At 33.5% G+C, this 15,044-nt stretch overlaps 1 protein-coding gene across 1 annotated transcript; it reads left to right on the top strand.

The window, feature by feature from the left end:
• Window positions 1–11,977: 11,977 nt before the first annotated feature.
• Window positions 11,978–12,864, top strand: LOC112769590 (protein MAIN-LIKE 1-like). Its single transcript, XM_025814090.1, has 4 exons — window positions 11,978–12,098; window positions 12,188–12,527; window positions 12,618–12,709; window positions 12,803–12,864. The coding sequence occupies exons 1-4, from the start codon at window positions 11,978–11,980 to the stop codon at window positions 12,862–12,864; spliced, it is 615 nt and encodes a 204-aa protein (XP_025669875.1).
• The last annotated feature ends 2,180 nt before the right edge of the window (window positions 12,865–15,044 follow it).

Below are 15,044 nucleotides of genomic sequence, written 5' to 3'. Positions count from 1 at the left end.
ATAATGGTGTAGAGTGACCTTCTTTAAATAAGATAAGTTAGTTATCTTATCTTATCTTATCTTATCTTTGAGTGAGGTCATCTTATCTTCAAGGGAACCGCCCTTATCTCTATAGGCTTGGGCTGCCTTTGGATTTGGGTCGTGTTCCTCCATTTGGACCCTTTTTGGACTTTCCTGGTGATTTGGCCGAGCTCTTTGAGAAGAGGTCGGATAGTCTGACCTGAAGAGGTCGGTCGCCTTGTCGCTAAACATCCCGGGTCAGATAGCTCGACCCAGGGTATGAACAGATACCTAGCCTAGTAAAAAAGCAATCATAGGCATAAAAAAAGGCTATTTGGATTTCTCTAAAGGAGGGAAACACACTCTCTCCTCTGGGTCGGGCGGTTCTAAAATATAACTTTTCTCATCCTCCCTATTCTCACATATACTATGGTGCCTACGGAACTCATCACAGTACTCTTTATCGGTCACTGGGACACAACTAAGAACATTACTATCTATCCAAACCTGAAGAGTAAGGGGGACCTTAGTCGACATATTCAAAATAACATGGCGAGACATAGACGCTACACCTACAAACATAAAAATAAAGAAGGTAATTACTACAAGAAATCGGAACTCGTCCAAAATAGGTCGAGTAAAACATGAAATTCGAAAAGACCACTTCCTTCAAAAAATTTTCACAGAGCAGTCAAATGGCGTCTCTCCTATGCAACCCGTCGCATCGAAGCAACACCATTTGGGGTAACACAACACACAATCAACAGGGTAACAGCCACAGTTATATACAAAAGAAAAATCCTTTCAGGAAAAGAGAGGTTTTTCGAAATCCTTTCAGAGACATTTTCACACAAATAGTACAAAAAAGAGAAACTTTTCTCAGCAGAAAAGAAAAAGAAGGCAATGGCAGCGAAGGTAAAATCCAAGTAAAAGAGGAAAATCAAACCCAGGAAAACGGAAATGACAGTTCAAGAAAAAGGAGAAAACAAAACTAACCTCAAAAGAAGACCGCAAAAACAAGGAGATTACGTCTAAACAGCAAACATACGGGCGATCCCCTTCACGACGACGAAAGCAAAAATCCTCAAAAACCAAGAAAAGCAATCTTGGAAAAGACAGAAGTAGTTGAAATGGCACAGTGAAGTTCTTTGTCAAAAGGAAGGAAGCAGTTTTTTTTTCAGAAGAAGTAAAAGAGAGAAGAAGAGTTGAAAAGTCCTTTATAAGAGATAATGAACCAAAAAACGGTTCCTTTTTCTCCTCTTTACACGAGTGCGGATCCCTAGGAACAACTGCCGCTCATTGTTCACCCATCATTAAAGCACCACCAGCGATCAAAATTTCAAACATGTCGGGTAGCCCAATAAGCTCGAACCTGACGTCCACAATAGAAGCCACGAAATGCTTGAGCCCGACCCATAAAAGGATCCGGACTCAAGCAGGAGCACTGTTCATACTCTGGCCCAAAAAACAAAATCCAGGCCCAATAACACAAAAGGCTCGCCAGTAAAGGTGGACTTCACTATAAATCCGACCTCTTTAAGGAAGTCGGACACTAACATAGAGGTCCAGCCCTACTTGACTTAACATGTAACCGCCTCCTTAAATCTCTCCTACTATCTCTACCTCCTCTAGAAGGTTGATCCCAATAAACTCCTAAGATAAAGGGAATGCTTATCCATAGAAAAAGATGGAACTACTCCAACAAAGGTGATCATCAACTCTATTATAAATACACTGGAGACCCCAGGTATAACTCACGTTCCGATCTACTAAAAATCTGCTTAAAACCCTTGCTAACTTAAGTATCGGAGTCCCTTGTAGGTACCATCCCCCACCTCCTCACGAGGAACCCAGACAGCCGGTACCTCGGCATCAGAGAGGTCGAACGCTGCCAGATTAAGGGATCTAGACCTCACGTTCAGGCCCAAGTCCTCGTTCAGGTAACCCTTGTAACAGATATGATACTTATCACTTGATAATATTGACTAATTTTTTTTGTCATTAAAATTCTTTTAAATGTAAACAATGTGCAGTAAATAAAATGTGTTCTATTACGTACATATGGTCCAATCTCAACACTACCATAAAAATGGGGTTTAGCCACCAAATTTTTACTACAAATGCTAAATCGTGATAAAAATAAATGAGCGTGTCTTCTATTTATCATGAAACATTGTCATAGTGGCTAAAATTTTACCTTTTACCACAAACAATTTTTCTATAGTTTTTGAATTTGAAGTTTATATTCCTCTAATTTTGTTATTTCCCTGTCTCACATTGACGTGTCATGGCTATCCTGTCTTAAATAAATTTATTTTTTTAATATTTTGACATTGACACAAATTTATGAAATTAAATCTAAAAATATAAAAAAATGAATTTAGATAAAATAAAAAATTATAAAGATAAAGATAATATTATAATATTTAAGTTAATTATAAAGATAAAATTTATTTAGCTAAAATAATATAATTTAGATATATAATAAAAAATTCAATAATTTTTAAGTAGAAAAAAATTTTTCGGTGAATCTTTTACTAAAAATAAATTGTTTTATCATTTGTTGGATTTAAAAAAATTGACGATAAGTTAGAATAAATAATCTTTATTTACATAGTTTAGTACTTATTACGTATCTTTATAAGTACTGTACTCTTATTATATGCATAATTATTTTTTAAAAATTATTTTATAAAATTATAAATTAAATTTTTTATTTATACTATTATTTAATTAGTATATATCATTTAATTATTTTACAGTTATTTTTAGTTATAAAAAAATTAATACTAATTAATTTATGAGTAATTACTCACTTATGTAAAAGTTCGTAATTTTATTAAGTAACAAAGAAATTAATTTATAAAATTTCTTATAACAATTTTATGTGATAATTAATTTGTCTAACGAAATAAAATTTTAGTAACTGACTTAGTAATTAAAATTTATTAAACATTAAATTTTTCATGTAAAAATATTTACAAAACTGAGTTAATGTATAACTTATTATATTGTTTCGTGTATAACAGGTAAATAATTAGATGATAGTGCATTATTTGAATCATCAACCACATAAAGTGAGGGATTGTGAGGGTCATATATTTATTAAAGTGGTTTTTTTTATTATTTATTATTTTTATAATAAAAATTAAAGATAAAATAATACAAACTTAAAATTTAAATTTAAATTTAAATTTTTAATCATATTTGACCATTAGAAAAATAAATAAATAACTATTGTATTAAAAATAAAATAATTTAAAGTATATTTAGTAGATAATAAATAGTAGAATAGGGAGAAATATTTTTAAGATTAAAGAAAGTTAAAAAACGACCTAAACAACAATGACCAAGATGAATTTTTAAGATTTAAAATTTTAAAGTGCGCCTAATTTTTAAGATAGCTTTTGGCCGAAAATTAAAGTAACCACAGAAAAAGTCTAACATAACTTCCCATCACTTCTATCTACGTTGTTTTTTAACTCCTATTTTTTGCAGCACCTGAAAGCACTCTCTTTAACCACACTATATGAGCCCTATCATATGATACAGTATTCTCCAAACTCAAAATACCTACTTTTTCATCTTCATTTTGGTATTATTTGTTGGTTTTTTTAGCAGATTTTTTTCTGAAGCAAAAACGTAATAATTCAGGAGAGGCCCTTTTAATACAACCACAGAATATCAACAACAATGAAGAATTTGTAGAAGGTTTGAATGAAATAAGTCTCAACCAACTGCGCCTACTAGAAAAGATTATAATGACCCTTTAGTTGTGAATGTCAAAGATATATGCAATTTCAATTTTTTTTTACGTGTTGTTTTAAGTTCTAATATTTGATTTATTTCTTTTATTCAATTTTGCATTCGATTGTAGACACTTCTACAAGAGAAATCACAACTCGCAAAATGACGGCAATTCAAGTTTGGCATTTGAAAAAATTTGAAAAAGTCATGATGAAACTTAATGACTATGGACAAGGTCGAGATAATGGCGCAAACTTATTGGTGCTGAAAATTAGAAAGGTCTTTGGTGCTGAAAATGTAGGGCGTGTGCGTAGTTTTAGTAGTGCTGTATGTGCGGTAGAGTTTGCAAACAGGGGAGTATCCAGCAATGTATCTCAGCAACATGTGATAAATTTAGAGAAGCTAGTTTAAACTTTAGAGAAAAAGTTATGAATATGAAGAAATCAAAATCCAGTTGGCAGCTTTGCACAAATTTTTGTTATCAAAATATGGTGATGAAGTGTCTTGTCTATTCAGTGATATGCCAGACATTTAATTGATGTATTTATTAAGCAATAGTTGAAATTTTAAATATATTTACTCTGAGAAAGTCTAGGAGACCAGCACTTTTATTAAAATTTGGTCAGTACTTAACCAGTAAAAAAAAGTGAGTAATCCCACATCATTAAATGTAATCTCACACTATTAAAAACATTAATGATAGCTAATTGATGACCACAAATCACAAAATTTGTTGTCTCTAGCACTCCTCTATTTACTCTAGAAGATGTTAAAATTTTTCATTTAGGTTAGAATTTTTTTTATTTCTTATTATATACAAGTTTAGACTATTATTATTATTATTATTATTATTATTATTATTATTATTATTATTATTATTATTATTATTATTATACTGAATCTTTATTAGTATTTTTTATGAAAAATATTAAATATTATATATTTAAAATATTTGATTTTTGTTATTAATGTATATATATATAAATATAATTTTAATTTAATAAAACTGTTCAATTAGAGCAAATTAGCACAAATTAGCCACGGATTGTATGTGAAAAACAGTGCAAGTTAGTCATGAAAATAGTGTGATTAAATAACCCGACATTAGCCACGAAAAACATTGTGGCTGAAAAATTCGGCCTGTACAAATTAGCAACGGATGAAGTGTAGTAGAATTATACTTTTCAATTTGATTATTCTTATTTAGCCACCGCATTATGCGTGGTCAATGATATACAAATCGTGACTCTTCGAAGGTCTCCACGATATTTAAAATTGTGGCTAATAACTCTAAAATCGTGGCAAATTAAAAATGTAACCCCTCGATTAGCCACAAATATTTTTTCGTGACCAATATATAGTTGCTACCGTTATCTTAAAATTTAGCCACAATCATATATGCGGTTAAACAACGAGCTGGACAATGGCTTCGAAGAAGGTGAAAAAACGAAAATGGAGTGTTCTATTTTTTGCGGTGTTGTAAGAAATATAGATTAATGGGACTATTTTCAAAAATAAAAATATGCCCTAATGAACTCTGGTTAGAAGTAAAATGAAGTTTCACTAGACTATGAGGAAACTATGAGATAAGGTGTTTCATATTATTCTGTGTTAGTCATGATATATTTATATCACTACAACAATTCTGGCAGATAGCGGCGGATATTTTGCAGCGGTTTTATAAAATCACCGTAAAATAGCAACCTACGGCACATATAGCGACGGTTATTGGTTGGGCTGCAATCGGGACAATATTTAGCGGCAGTTTTTCTCGAACCGCCGCTATATTTCAATCAGGCTTGCATTTAGCAGCGTCTTTTCGAAAACCGCCGCTATATGTACCGTTGGGTGAGTTATTGTTTTACATTTTGCGGTGGTTTTGTTTAAACCGCCGCAAAATGCATATTACCACATATAAATGTTTTCTTTAGTAATAACCATCTGGGTATAATCTAGTTAAGTAAACACTACTATCTTAAGTTACATATGTTTAAATCATTGTTATTTAAACTCGTAACACTTTTTCTACATTCATTTTACGAAAAAAAATTCACAAGTTAAATAAGCTATATATGTTAATTCATGTGAACAAATTTACCAATAAGATTTTCTTGTTTACTTTATTGGCATTTAAATTTGCATTCAAACATGGATGTAAAAGACGAAAATAAAATCATACTCTGAACTAATTAAAAACCAAACATTTCTAAAAATAATAATTATAAATATTTTTTATAAAATATTAAAAATAATAATTAAAAATTTAAAACTTTATAATTTTACCAAAATTATAATTTTTAATTATAATTTTTTTATTTTAATAATTTGTTGAGCATTTATTAAAATAAAAAATTTAAAATTTTTTTAATAACAATCTTAACTTATATTCTTAGATATAAAAATTCATAATAATTAAATTTAAAATTAATTAATATTTATCAAAATTAAATACTAAATAGAATAAAAATATTTTTATATGAAAACCAATCAATCATCTGCATATTATCGTGGTTAATAGATTCAATAATGCTAACTGACCAACAAAATATAATGTTTTTGGCAAATATTGCACTAATTTTAAATATTAAAGAGTAAATTCTAAATCTTAATAAATATTTTTAGAAAATATTTGATTTTTAATAATTTATAAAAAATATTTATAATTATTATTTTTTTATTTATGATTGAATGTACTCTTTATTGAATTCATTATGGATATTATTAAATGTATTATTTATTGTACTCTTTATATACGCTTGGATCATATATAAATAGATGTAAATTAATTCGATCTACTATGATCCAAAATTAATTCGAAGCAGACCCATTCGAATTACTAGGGACGTCCTAGCGTGCATAATTCGAATCCACCCTAATTCGAACTACCCTAAGACTACATGCAAGTATAATTCAAATTGGACAAATTCGAATTACAAGCAGTACTACTAATTCGAATAGGACTAATTCAAATGAGTCTGATTCGAATTACATAAGAATGTGCTTTTGGGAGATCCTGGTAATATTTTTCAATTTGGTAGAATTGTGTAATTTGGTCGTCCATTTGATTTAATTGTGTATTTTGCTCAATATATAAGGTGCCTATAATAACTATATCAGATATAAAGTATACAACAAAAATATGTGTGGCAATCAATTGTGTTCATATGATATATATAATTATTAGCGCTATATACATTGAAGAGACATTTGGCTTGGTGGTAACATGACATTGTTAAAGCTTTTCCTTCTTCCAGCTTGCTGGAAACATAAATGTGCTTAAAAGATAAATTTGCTTGAAGGATAAAGTTTGCAGGAAATGTAAATGGAAAGTAAAAACATGTGGAAGGAACCCTATAGAAAATTGACTCGAAGCAGACTCAGAAAGTTTCTGGGATGTGAGTGTGCGTGAGTAATTTCTGAAGTAAAATTCCAACCTTTATTTCTTAAAACTTCCTAATATTTATAACCCACATCTGTAACCGACCCCTAATCACACGATACTGTCTTGTACGCAGATTCTTAGGTAACCGTTCCCGCTCTTTTGTTTATAGACGTTACCCATAAATTTCTCATTCAGAGGAAGCCTTCATCTTCTCAACTTAACATAACCGCTCGATTCTCTATTTGAGCAACTGTTCGATTTCTTATTCAAATGCTTGCTCGACTACGCTAAGTCAATTCGATAAGAAATTCGAATCGAGTCCGTGTCGAATAACTCACAATTAATGCTTGCACGTGAGTCATTTTGACCTTTATTCTCGCCCTAACCTGCTTTTCAAGCTTCAAATCGGCTTGTCCTAGTCAAAAAATATTTTCGACTAACACTAGTGATGGAGGCTTATCAAACACTAAACGACACAGAGGTGGTGGTGGACGACAGGAAGGCTCGGTTGAAAATGCGGCCCCATATTCGGTGCAAGTTGGGGATGAGAAAGATGGCATTGTCCAAAAATATTTCTATTGAGTGTATGCCATATTTTACATGTTGAAGATAAATACCAACCCAAACAGACTATTTTTTGGATGCCCATTCTTCAAGGTAAGCTCGCAAATAAACGGACTGTGGGTTTAATGATTGAGTCGGTTGGACCACCGAATGGTCCGGTCCGATTTTAATAAATATGAACGGAAATACTAAAATTTGGTGGCGGTTTAGAACCGCCGCAAAACAAATGCTATTTTCGTTTATTTGCTATTTAGCGGCGGTTGCAAACCGCCGCAAAATTAATAAACGTTTAGCGGCGGTTATTCCAGCGGTTAGCTAAAACCGTCGCTATCCGTTTACCCGCGCCCCATCTTACGGTGTTTCATTAAACCGCTGCTAAACGACTCCAAAAATCGCCACTAAATGTCGCTTTTGTTGTAGTGTATATATATATATATATATATATATATATATATATATATATATATATATATATATATATATAGAGAGAGAGAGAGAGAGAGAGAATTACATGCTTATTTTGTGAGTCATTTTTGCTGGCTGAATGAATCAGATATAAATCGTAGCACATTTGCATAGGGACTGGAGAAATTAACGGATTTTACAGGTGATTATTAGGAGTATACGAACACTGAATAAAGAGAATGTTACCGTAATATCTATTTCTAGTTTGGTTGTTTGATTTTTTTAAGATGTTGCCAAACTCTTGATTATTTCTATTTTGTTGGAATAATCTCTGCTAATGATAAAAAAAAGTTAATTAGACTATCACTCTATTGTACCATTCCACTGCATATAAATTATCTTTATGCTTTTATTATCTTTTAACTAACAGCAATTAATTTGGATTGGCTTAGTAGTTAATTAATTCATTAATTCGCTTACCTAAGTATCGAAGTTTAAATTTTGATATATGCACAAATTTTGATAGATTAATTTTTGATCTGATCGAGTTGAAAAATACTTAAACGAAAAATAACATAAATAAAAATAAAAAATCTTTTAGACCAACATTATTATTGTGATGCCATATCCCGCTGTTGGTCTGATGCGTAATGAAGATCATGAAGAAATACAGAGGTTCCTTCCGGGCCCTCCCATAAACATTTTCTGTTCCTTGCCCGCCACATTCCATTTCTAACTTTCTATAACGTTCGATACATATATAATAAATAATACACACACACACACACATATATATATATATATACACACACACGGGTCATAACCATGAAGTCAAACTATACATCGAATGGATCTAAAAGTAACCATTTTCAGAGCCAGTGTCCTTATGTTTCATAAAGTATATATATTACTTTTCTGACCGATAAATTAAATAATGTAAAATATAGTGACATACATATAAGTTTAATTTCTTGTTCCTGGAATTATTATGACCAGTTGAATTTCCTTTGTTCGGTCTTTTTCACTGAAAAACACGTGTATATCATTGGATTTTTTTGAAATAAAATAAAAAATATTTAAAAAAAATTATTCTAAAATTATATCCCAAAATTCTTTTTTTTTTTTTTTTGTGAGACAAGTTTGCCGTATTTTTTCATAAATCTTGTTAAATTATTCTTGTTAAAATTAAAAAGATATGGTGAATTTGCCTCTACAAAAAAAAAAAAAAATCATTCCGGAATATGATCTCAGAATAATTTTTCTTTAAAAATATTTTTTTTATTCCAAAAAAAATCCGTATGTCATGTGTCCTAGTGACAAATAATTCTCTCCAAACGTTAAATACTAACTGTTTTATATATTACTAGGTAGTGTTGCCAGACCCAAATCAAGCAACTATAAGCCATGTGAGGATGTGACAAATATGGAGCTATTGTTCTAAGGGTCTTTCCTGCGGAGACATATCGCTATAATAAAATGTAAAGTTTTATGTTGTATACAGATAATTAACTCATTTTATTCTTATTAATTATTAAATAGAATATAAATTTAGTTTAATGGAATTAATCTCCCATTTAATTTATGGGTTTATTTGGCGCTATTCTCAAAAAAGATTTTTTAAAATGATATTTTTTTAAAAAAAATTTATAAAAAATAAAAATTATTTTATATTTGATATCTCATATAAAAATATTTTTTTATTTATTAAATATTATGTTTGAGTAAAATAAAATAAAAATATTTTATTTATTTATTTATTATGTAAAAAATATCTTTTTTCTAAAGAAAAAAGATCTTTTAAAAAATGATATAAATTATAACTTCTCAAAAAAAAATTTTAGTACTTTTACTTTTTTTTTATTTTTTACTTGTTTTAATAAATTAAATTAGTCTAATTCAATTTTCTTAAATATTTTACGTGATTGATAAATTGAATTTGTCTAATTTAATTTTTATAAATCTATTTAAAAAATAGTAAAAATTATTTTTAATATGGAAATAGAGATGGTGTTTTAGTTAAATATTGATATTTGAAGTGAATTACAGTATTGTGGAAATCATTCAACACGCCTTTCATGTGTTGCAACACGTCTCCCACGTGTTAGTCAATATGCTGCCACGTGTCCAACACACCTCCACGTGTTAGTCAAGATGCTGCCACGTGTCTAGCACGCCCCTACGTATTGACTTCTCTCCTACAAAATTCATCCATCTATAATTATACCAAATAATCCCATTTAAAAAAAACACCAATATTTTTTTCATATAAAAAAAATCAGCCAAAAAATAGGCATATAACTAATTTTTATTCAAGAGATTTACATAATTTTAATATTTATTTATTTTATTGCCGTAAATGATCCTAATAATAGAGAAGGACCATATATATGGCATGGCGGACTGGCGGTCAAGAGACATCAAATCAAAAAAAGAAGAAAGATAAAGGATATATTGCAATAAAAGCATTGACATCAAGACAAAACTATTCTGCTTACAAATAGTCAAATAGTGCATTTCCATGCATTACGTATATGACAAAATTCTACAGTAATATTTTATGTCGTTTTCTATCCATTTTATATTCATTTATTGTTTATTCCACTTTCACCTTTGTTATACATGTTATTATTACCGGCAACGTAACAGGTATTTGTCGGACCTTCTCGTTTGAGGGGATTTTTTTAATATAAAATAAAAAAATAATTAATTTCTAAAACAAGATATCTCAATTTTATTTTCGAAAATACGATTTTTTTTTTTGGTAATTAGGACAAGTTCACCATACTCTCGGCGAATTCTAGGTTGAGTTCGACGCACTACAAAAACTAGGTGAGTCCATCCTCATTTGTCCGATTCTTTCCCATCTCTTCTCCAAAATTACTATGTTCCTGTTTTCTGTCTTTTGGCGTACATGAAGTTCGTTATCCACGACATCTTCCGTTCCAGGTCAGTAAATAATACGTTAGTTAGAATTATTTTTTTCAGAGTAGTTAGAGTAACTGTTTACATATCAGTTAAAGTTACTAATTAGTGGTTACATGTTAGTTAGAGTTACTGTTTACATGTTAGTTAGATCTTATAACATGTTAGTTAAGATTTTTATGTTATTGTTTTTAAGTACAGTTGCTGTATATTGTTTATAACATGTTAATTAGTATAAGTTGTTAGTCAATTGTTAGTTCGGTTACTCAGAATAATTAGTTTAAGTCGTGAATTACAAGGTAATTAGTGGAATAATTAGTTAGATTTAAGTAAGAGTAGAAAGAAACATGATTAGTAAAATTTAGGATTCAGTTGGTTATTGATTAGGGCTGTTTAGGGTGTTAGCTGACGGCGTCATGTAGTTGGGGTAAATTTTAGTTAGTAAGTTTACAAGCTGATTAAGAAGTAAGATAGACAATTAGTAGGTTAAAATACGTTATTTTCGGAATTTAGTTTATGTGAAAGGAACTGAATTCAGTATATGTTGTTTGATTTAACTAGAGTGTGGTTAGATGGAGCATCAGTTATTAGGCTACGAGGAGACGCTCTACAGATTAGATCAGGCCGAGCACATTGCTGGCAAACTTGATCGAGTAGTACGCTTTTATCATTGTTGTTTATTTCATTATAATTAATAAACAGTTAAGTTGTTATTTTAGGTGTTCTCGATAATTTTTTTTCTAATTTTATGTTTCCGTTTGGTAGGCTCCTCAGAACTTGCGCATCAGGCGGAATTTGATGACACGCCCGCCTGAGCAGATTAGGCCATATCTCAGACGAGTCGGGTTTGAGTATGAGGCCTATATGGTTGAGTTCGAGCACGACTGGCCACTTGTTTCGGCGTTGATAGAGAGGTGGAGGCCTGAATCCCACACATTTCATCTACCATGAGGGGAGATGACTATCACCCTGCAAAACGTGGCCTATCAGCTGAGACTGAGGATTGACGATGATCCTGTGAGTGGATGTATAGGTGGTTGGGAGCAGTACCATCATGGACGGACCATTGAGGACTTTTGTCAGCAGCTGCTGGGTGTTGTTCCCAACACAGATGACAGGCAGTCACAGACCAAGTGACAGTAAAGCTCACATGGTTCCACAATACAGTCTATGGAGAGTTGGAGCAGGACCCTGCTGAGCAGCGCCTTTTGAGGTACATGAAAGGGTACATCATACAGTTGATAGGGAGTATCCTGTTCCCAGATGCATCTGATTCTCGGGTGTACATTAGGTGGTTCCCCCTCCTAGAGGACCTTGAGGCATGTGGCCGTTTATCTTGGGGCTCGGCTGTGCTGGCATGGCTATACCGCCAGATGTGCCATGCCACAGAGCATGGCCAGCGCAACTTAGGAGATTGCATCAGCTTGCTGCTGTCTTGGGCCTATCATTATATTCCGCTGCTACGGCCCGGTGGATTTGACACGCATCGGTTTCCGCTGGTCGAGAGGTATTATCCTTTTTTTGTAAAAATCCTTCGTTAAATTATGAAGTTGTTAACAAATTTGAGCAATAATGGGCTTTATCCGCATCATTATAGGTGGGTTCAGTATCTACCGAACAATGCCAGAGGCGAGGGCAGGCTTAGGCATTGTAGGCGTACTCTGAATAGGACTGGGCTGCTGAACGTAAGTGATAAATACTTTAGTGTTACAAATTTTGTTTATTTAATAAATATTGTGCTTGAACTTTGAAGGCCATAACTAATTTGTGTTTTGTGAATAGGTGGAGTGGACGCCGTACGCAGACCCACAGCTGCACGGTCTGATTCCACCGACGACAGCTAAGGCTGAAGCCTCGGGGGTGGTTGTCTTCCCGCTGCTTTGCTTCGCTATTGTCGAGTGGCATCAGGTGGATTGGGTGGTACGTCAGTTCGGTGGCCTGCAGCACATCCCGACCTGGCCACTGAACATTGACGACATCCACAGGATGGATGGTCGGTTTGGCCGAGGCGAGTAGTTCCCGCAATTGCTTGGTGGGTGGCATGAGTTATGGGATGCTCGGGCCGACCATCGTCTACCCATACACCATCATATAGACCTTTGTCCTTCTCTGCCATATATGACTTGGTATCTGCAGTTGGCCCACACTGAGTTATTTGGTCAGGGTGACCAACACCTGATGGCGTCCATAACTAACGTCGACTAGACGATGCCCCTCCACCGTCAAGAGCGGTACAAGTCCTACGCGTGTGACCGCTTTGACGACACAATTCGCATCTCTTCTCACCGTTATGCTCAACATCGTTCATGTTGTTGTGAATCCTGGAGCTGACGGGGCGGCATTTCTTCACTCGCATCATTTTAGGGTTGGGCCTAATACGGGGTCCGTCATAGTGTGGCCAATCATCCTCGTGACCTGTGAGTCGAAACTCTAATATGTAAACATTGAAGACCGACTCCATGCGATACATAGGATGTACAAATCACTTCCAATCAAGTCTTGCATAAGAGCAAGCTGCCAGGACGTGACGATAGGGAAGATGAAAAGCCTGAAAATATCCGCAATCACACTTACCCTCATCCAGTAGCACCTGGTAATTCTATTGTCTAGACCCAAGCACTGCCGCCAACTCTTCAACAGTGAAGTTAGTCCTCGACCGGTCAAACTGGTAAACATTCATAGTGTTGACATGCTTCGAGTTGAACTCTATGGCCTTCATTAACGTCTGTGAGAATTCAGCTCCGACTTAAAGTTGGGCAAGGGCCTCTGCACCCTTCCTAGCAAAAAGTTTATCCAAACGGAAATAACTTGACTTGACCAGTACCGTGATTGGAAAATTACGAGAACCCTTCATCACAGTGTTAATACACTCGGAGATATTTGTCGTCATGTGACCAAATCGATGACCTTCATCCGCATACTGCGCCCATTGTGACCGAGGCATTTCTTCAAGCCAGTTTGTGATTGCTATATTTTTGCCCCTCAGTCGGCCAAAATAATGAGCGAACTCATGTTGCGACTTCAAATATGCTGCGTTAATCAGAACCTTCTTCAAGTCCTTGTTCTTGAAGTGAGTCATAAAGTTGGCGGCAATGTGTCTTGTACAAAATGCCTGGAAGGCATGAGGTGGTTTCCACAAACTTTCCTCATCGTTCAGCGCACTATCAATTGATTTATGTCTGTCTGAAATCACTAAGACACCGAGTTGTGGTGTCACATGCTGTCGCAGATATGAAAGAAAGAACGACCAAACCTCCTCTGTCTCACCTTCAATAACGGCAAATGCAATAGGCAAAATGTTTGCATGGCCATCTTGAGCAATAGCCATCAGCAACGTCCCACCATATTTACCATATAAGTGGGTACCATCGATGGAAATAAGCGGCTTGCAATGTGATGAGCGGATAATTTATACGCTTTTTGGCATTGTTTTTAGTATGTTTTTAGTATGATCTAGTTACTTTTAGGGATGTTTTTATTAGTTTTTATGTTAAATTCACATTTCTGGACTTTACTATGAGTTTGTGTATTTTTCTGTAATTTCAGGTATTTTCTAGCTGAAATTGAGGGACTTGAGCAAAAATCAGATTCAGAGGTTGAAGAAGGACTGCTGATGTTGTTGGATTCTGACCTCCCTGCACTCAAAGTGGATTTTCTGGAGCTATAGAACTCCAAATGGTGCGCTTTTAACAGCGTTGGAAAGTAGACATCCAGGGATTTCCAGCAATATATAATAGTCCATACTTTTCCCGAGTTTAGACGACGCAAAAGGGCGTTGAACGCCAGTTCTACGCTGCAGTCTGGAGTTAAACGCCAGAAACACGTCACAAACCAGAGTTGAACGCCAAAAACACGTTACAACTTGGCGTTCAACTCCAAAAGAAGCCTCTGCACGTGTAAACTTTAAGCTCAGCCCAAGCATACACCAAGTGGGCCCCGGAAGTGGATTTATGCATCAATTACTTACTTCTGTAAACCCTAGTAGCTAGTTTAGTATAAATAGGACTTTTTACTATTGTATTTA

This window comes from Arachis hypogaea, chromosome 18 (genome assembly GCF_003086295.3).
Source record: "Arachis hypogaea cultivar Tifrunner chromosome 18, arahy.Tifrunner.gnm2.J5K5, whole genome shotgun sequence".
Taxonomy (NCBI): Eukaryota; Viridiplantae; Streptophyta; class Magnoliopsida; order Fabales; family Fabaceae; genus Arachis; species Arachis hypogaea.
The sequence above is the reverse complement of the archived record's forward strand: the minus strand, read 5'-3'. Positions and strand labels throughout refer to the sequence as shown.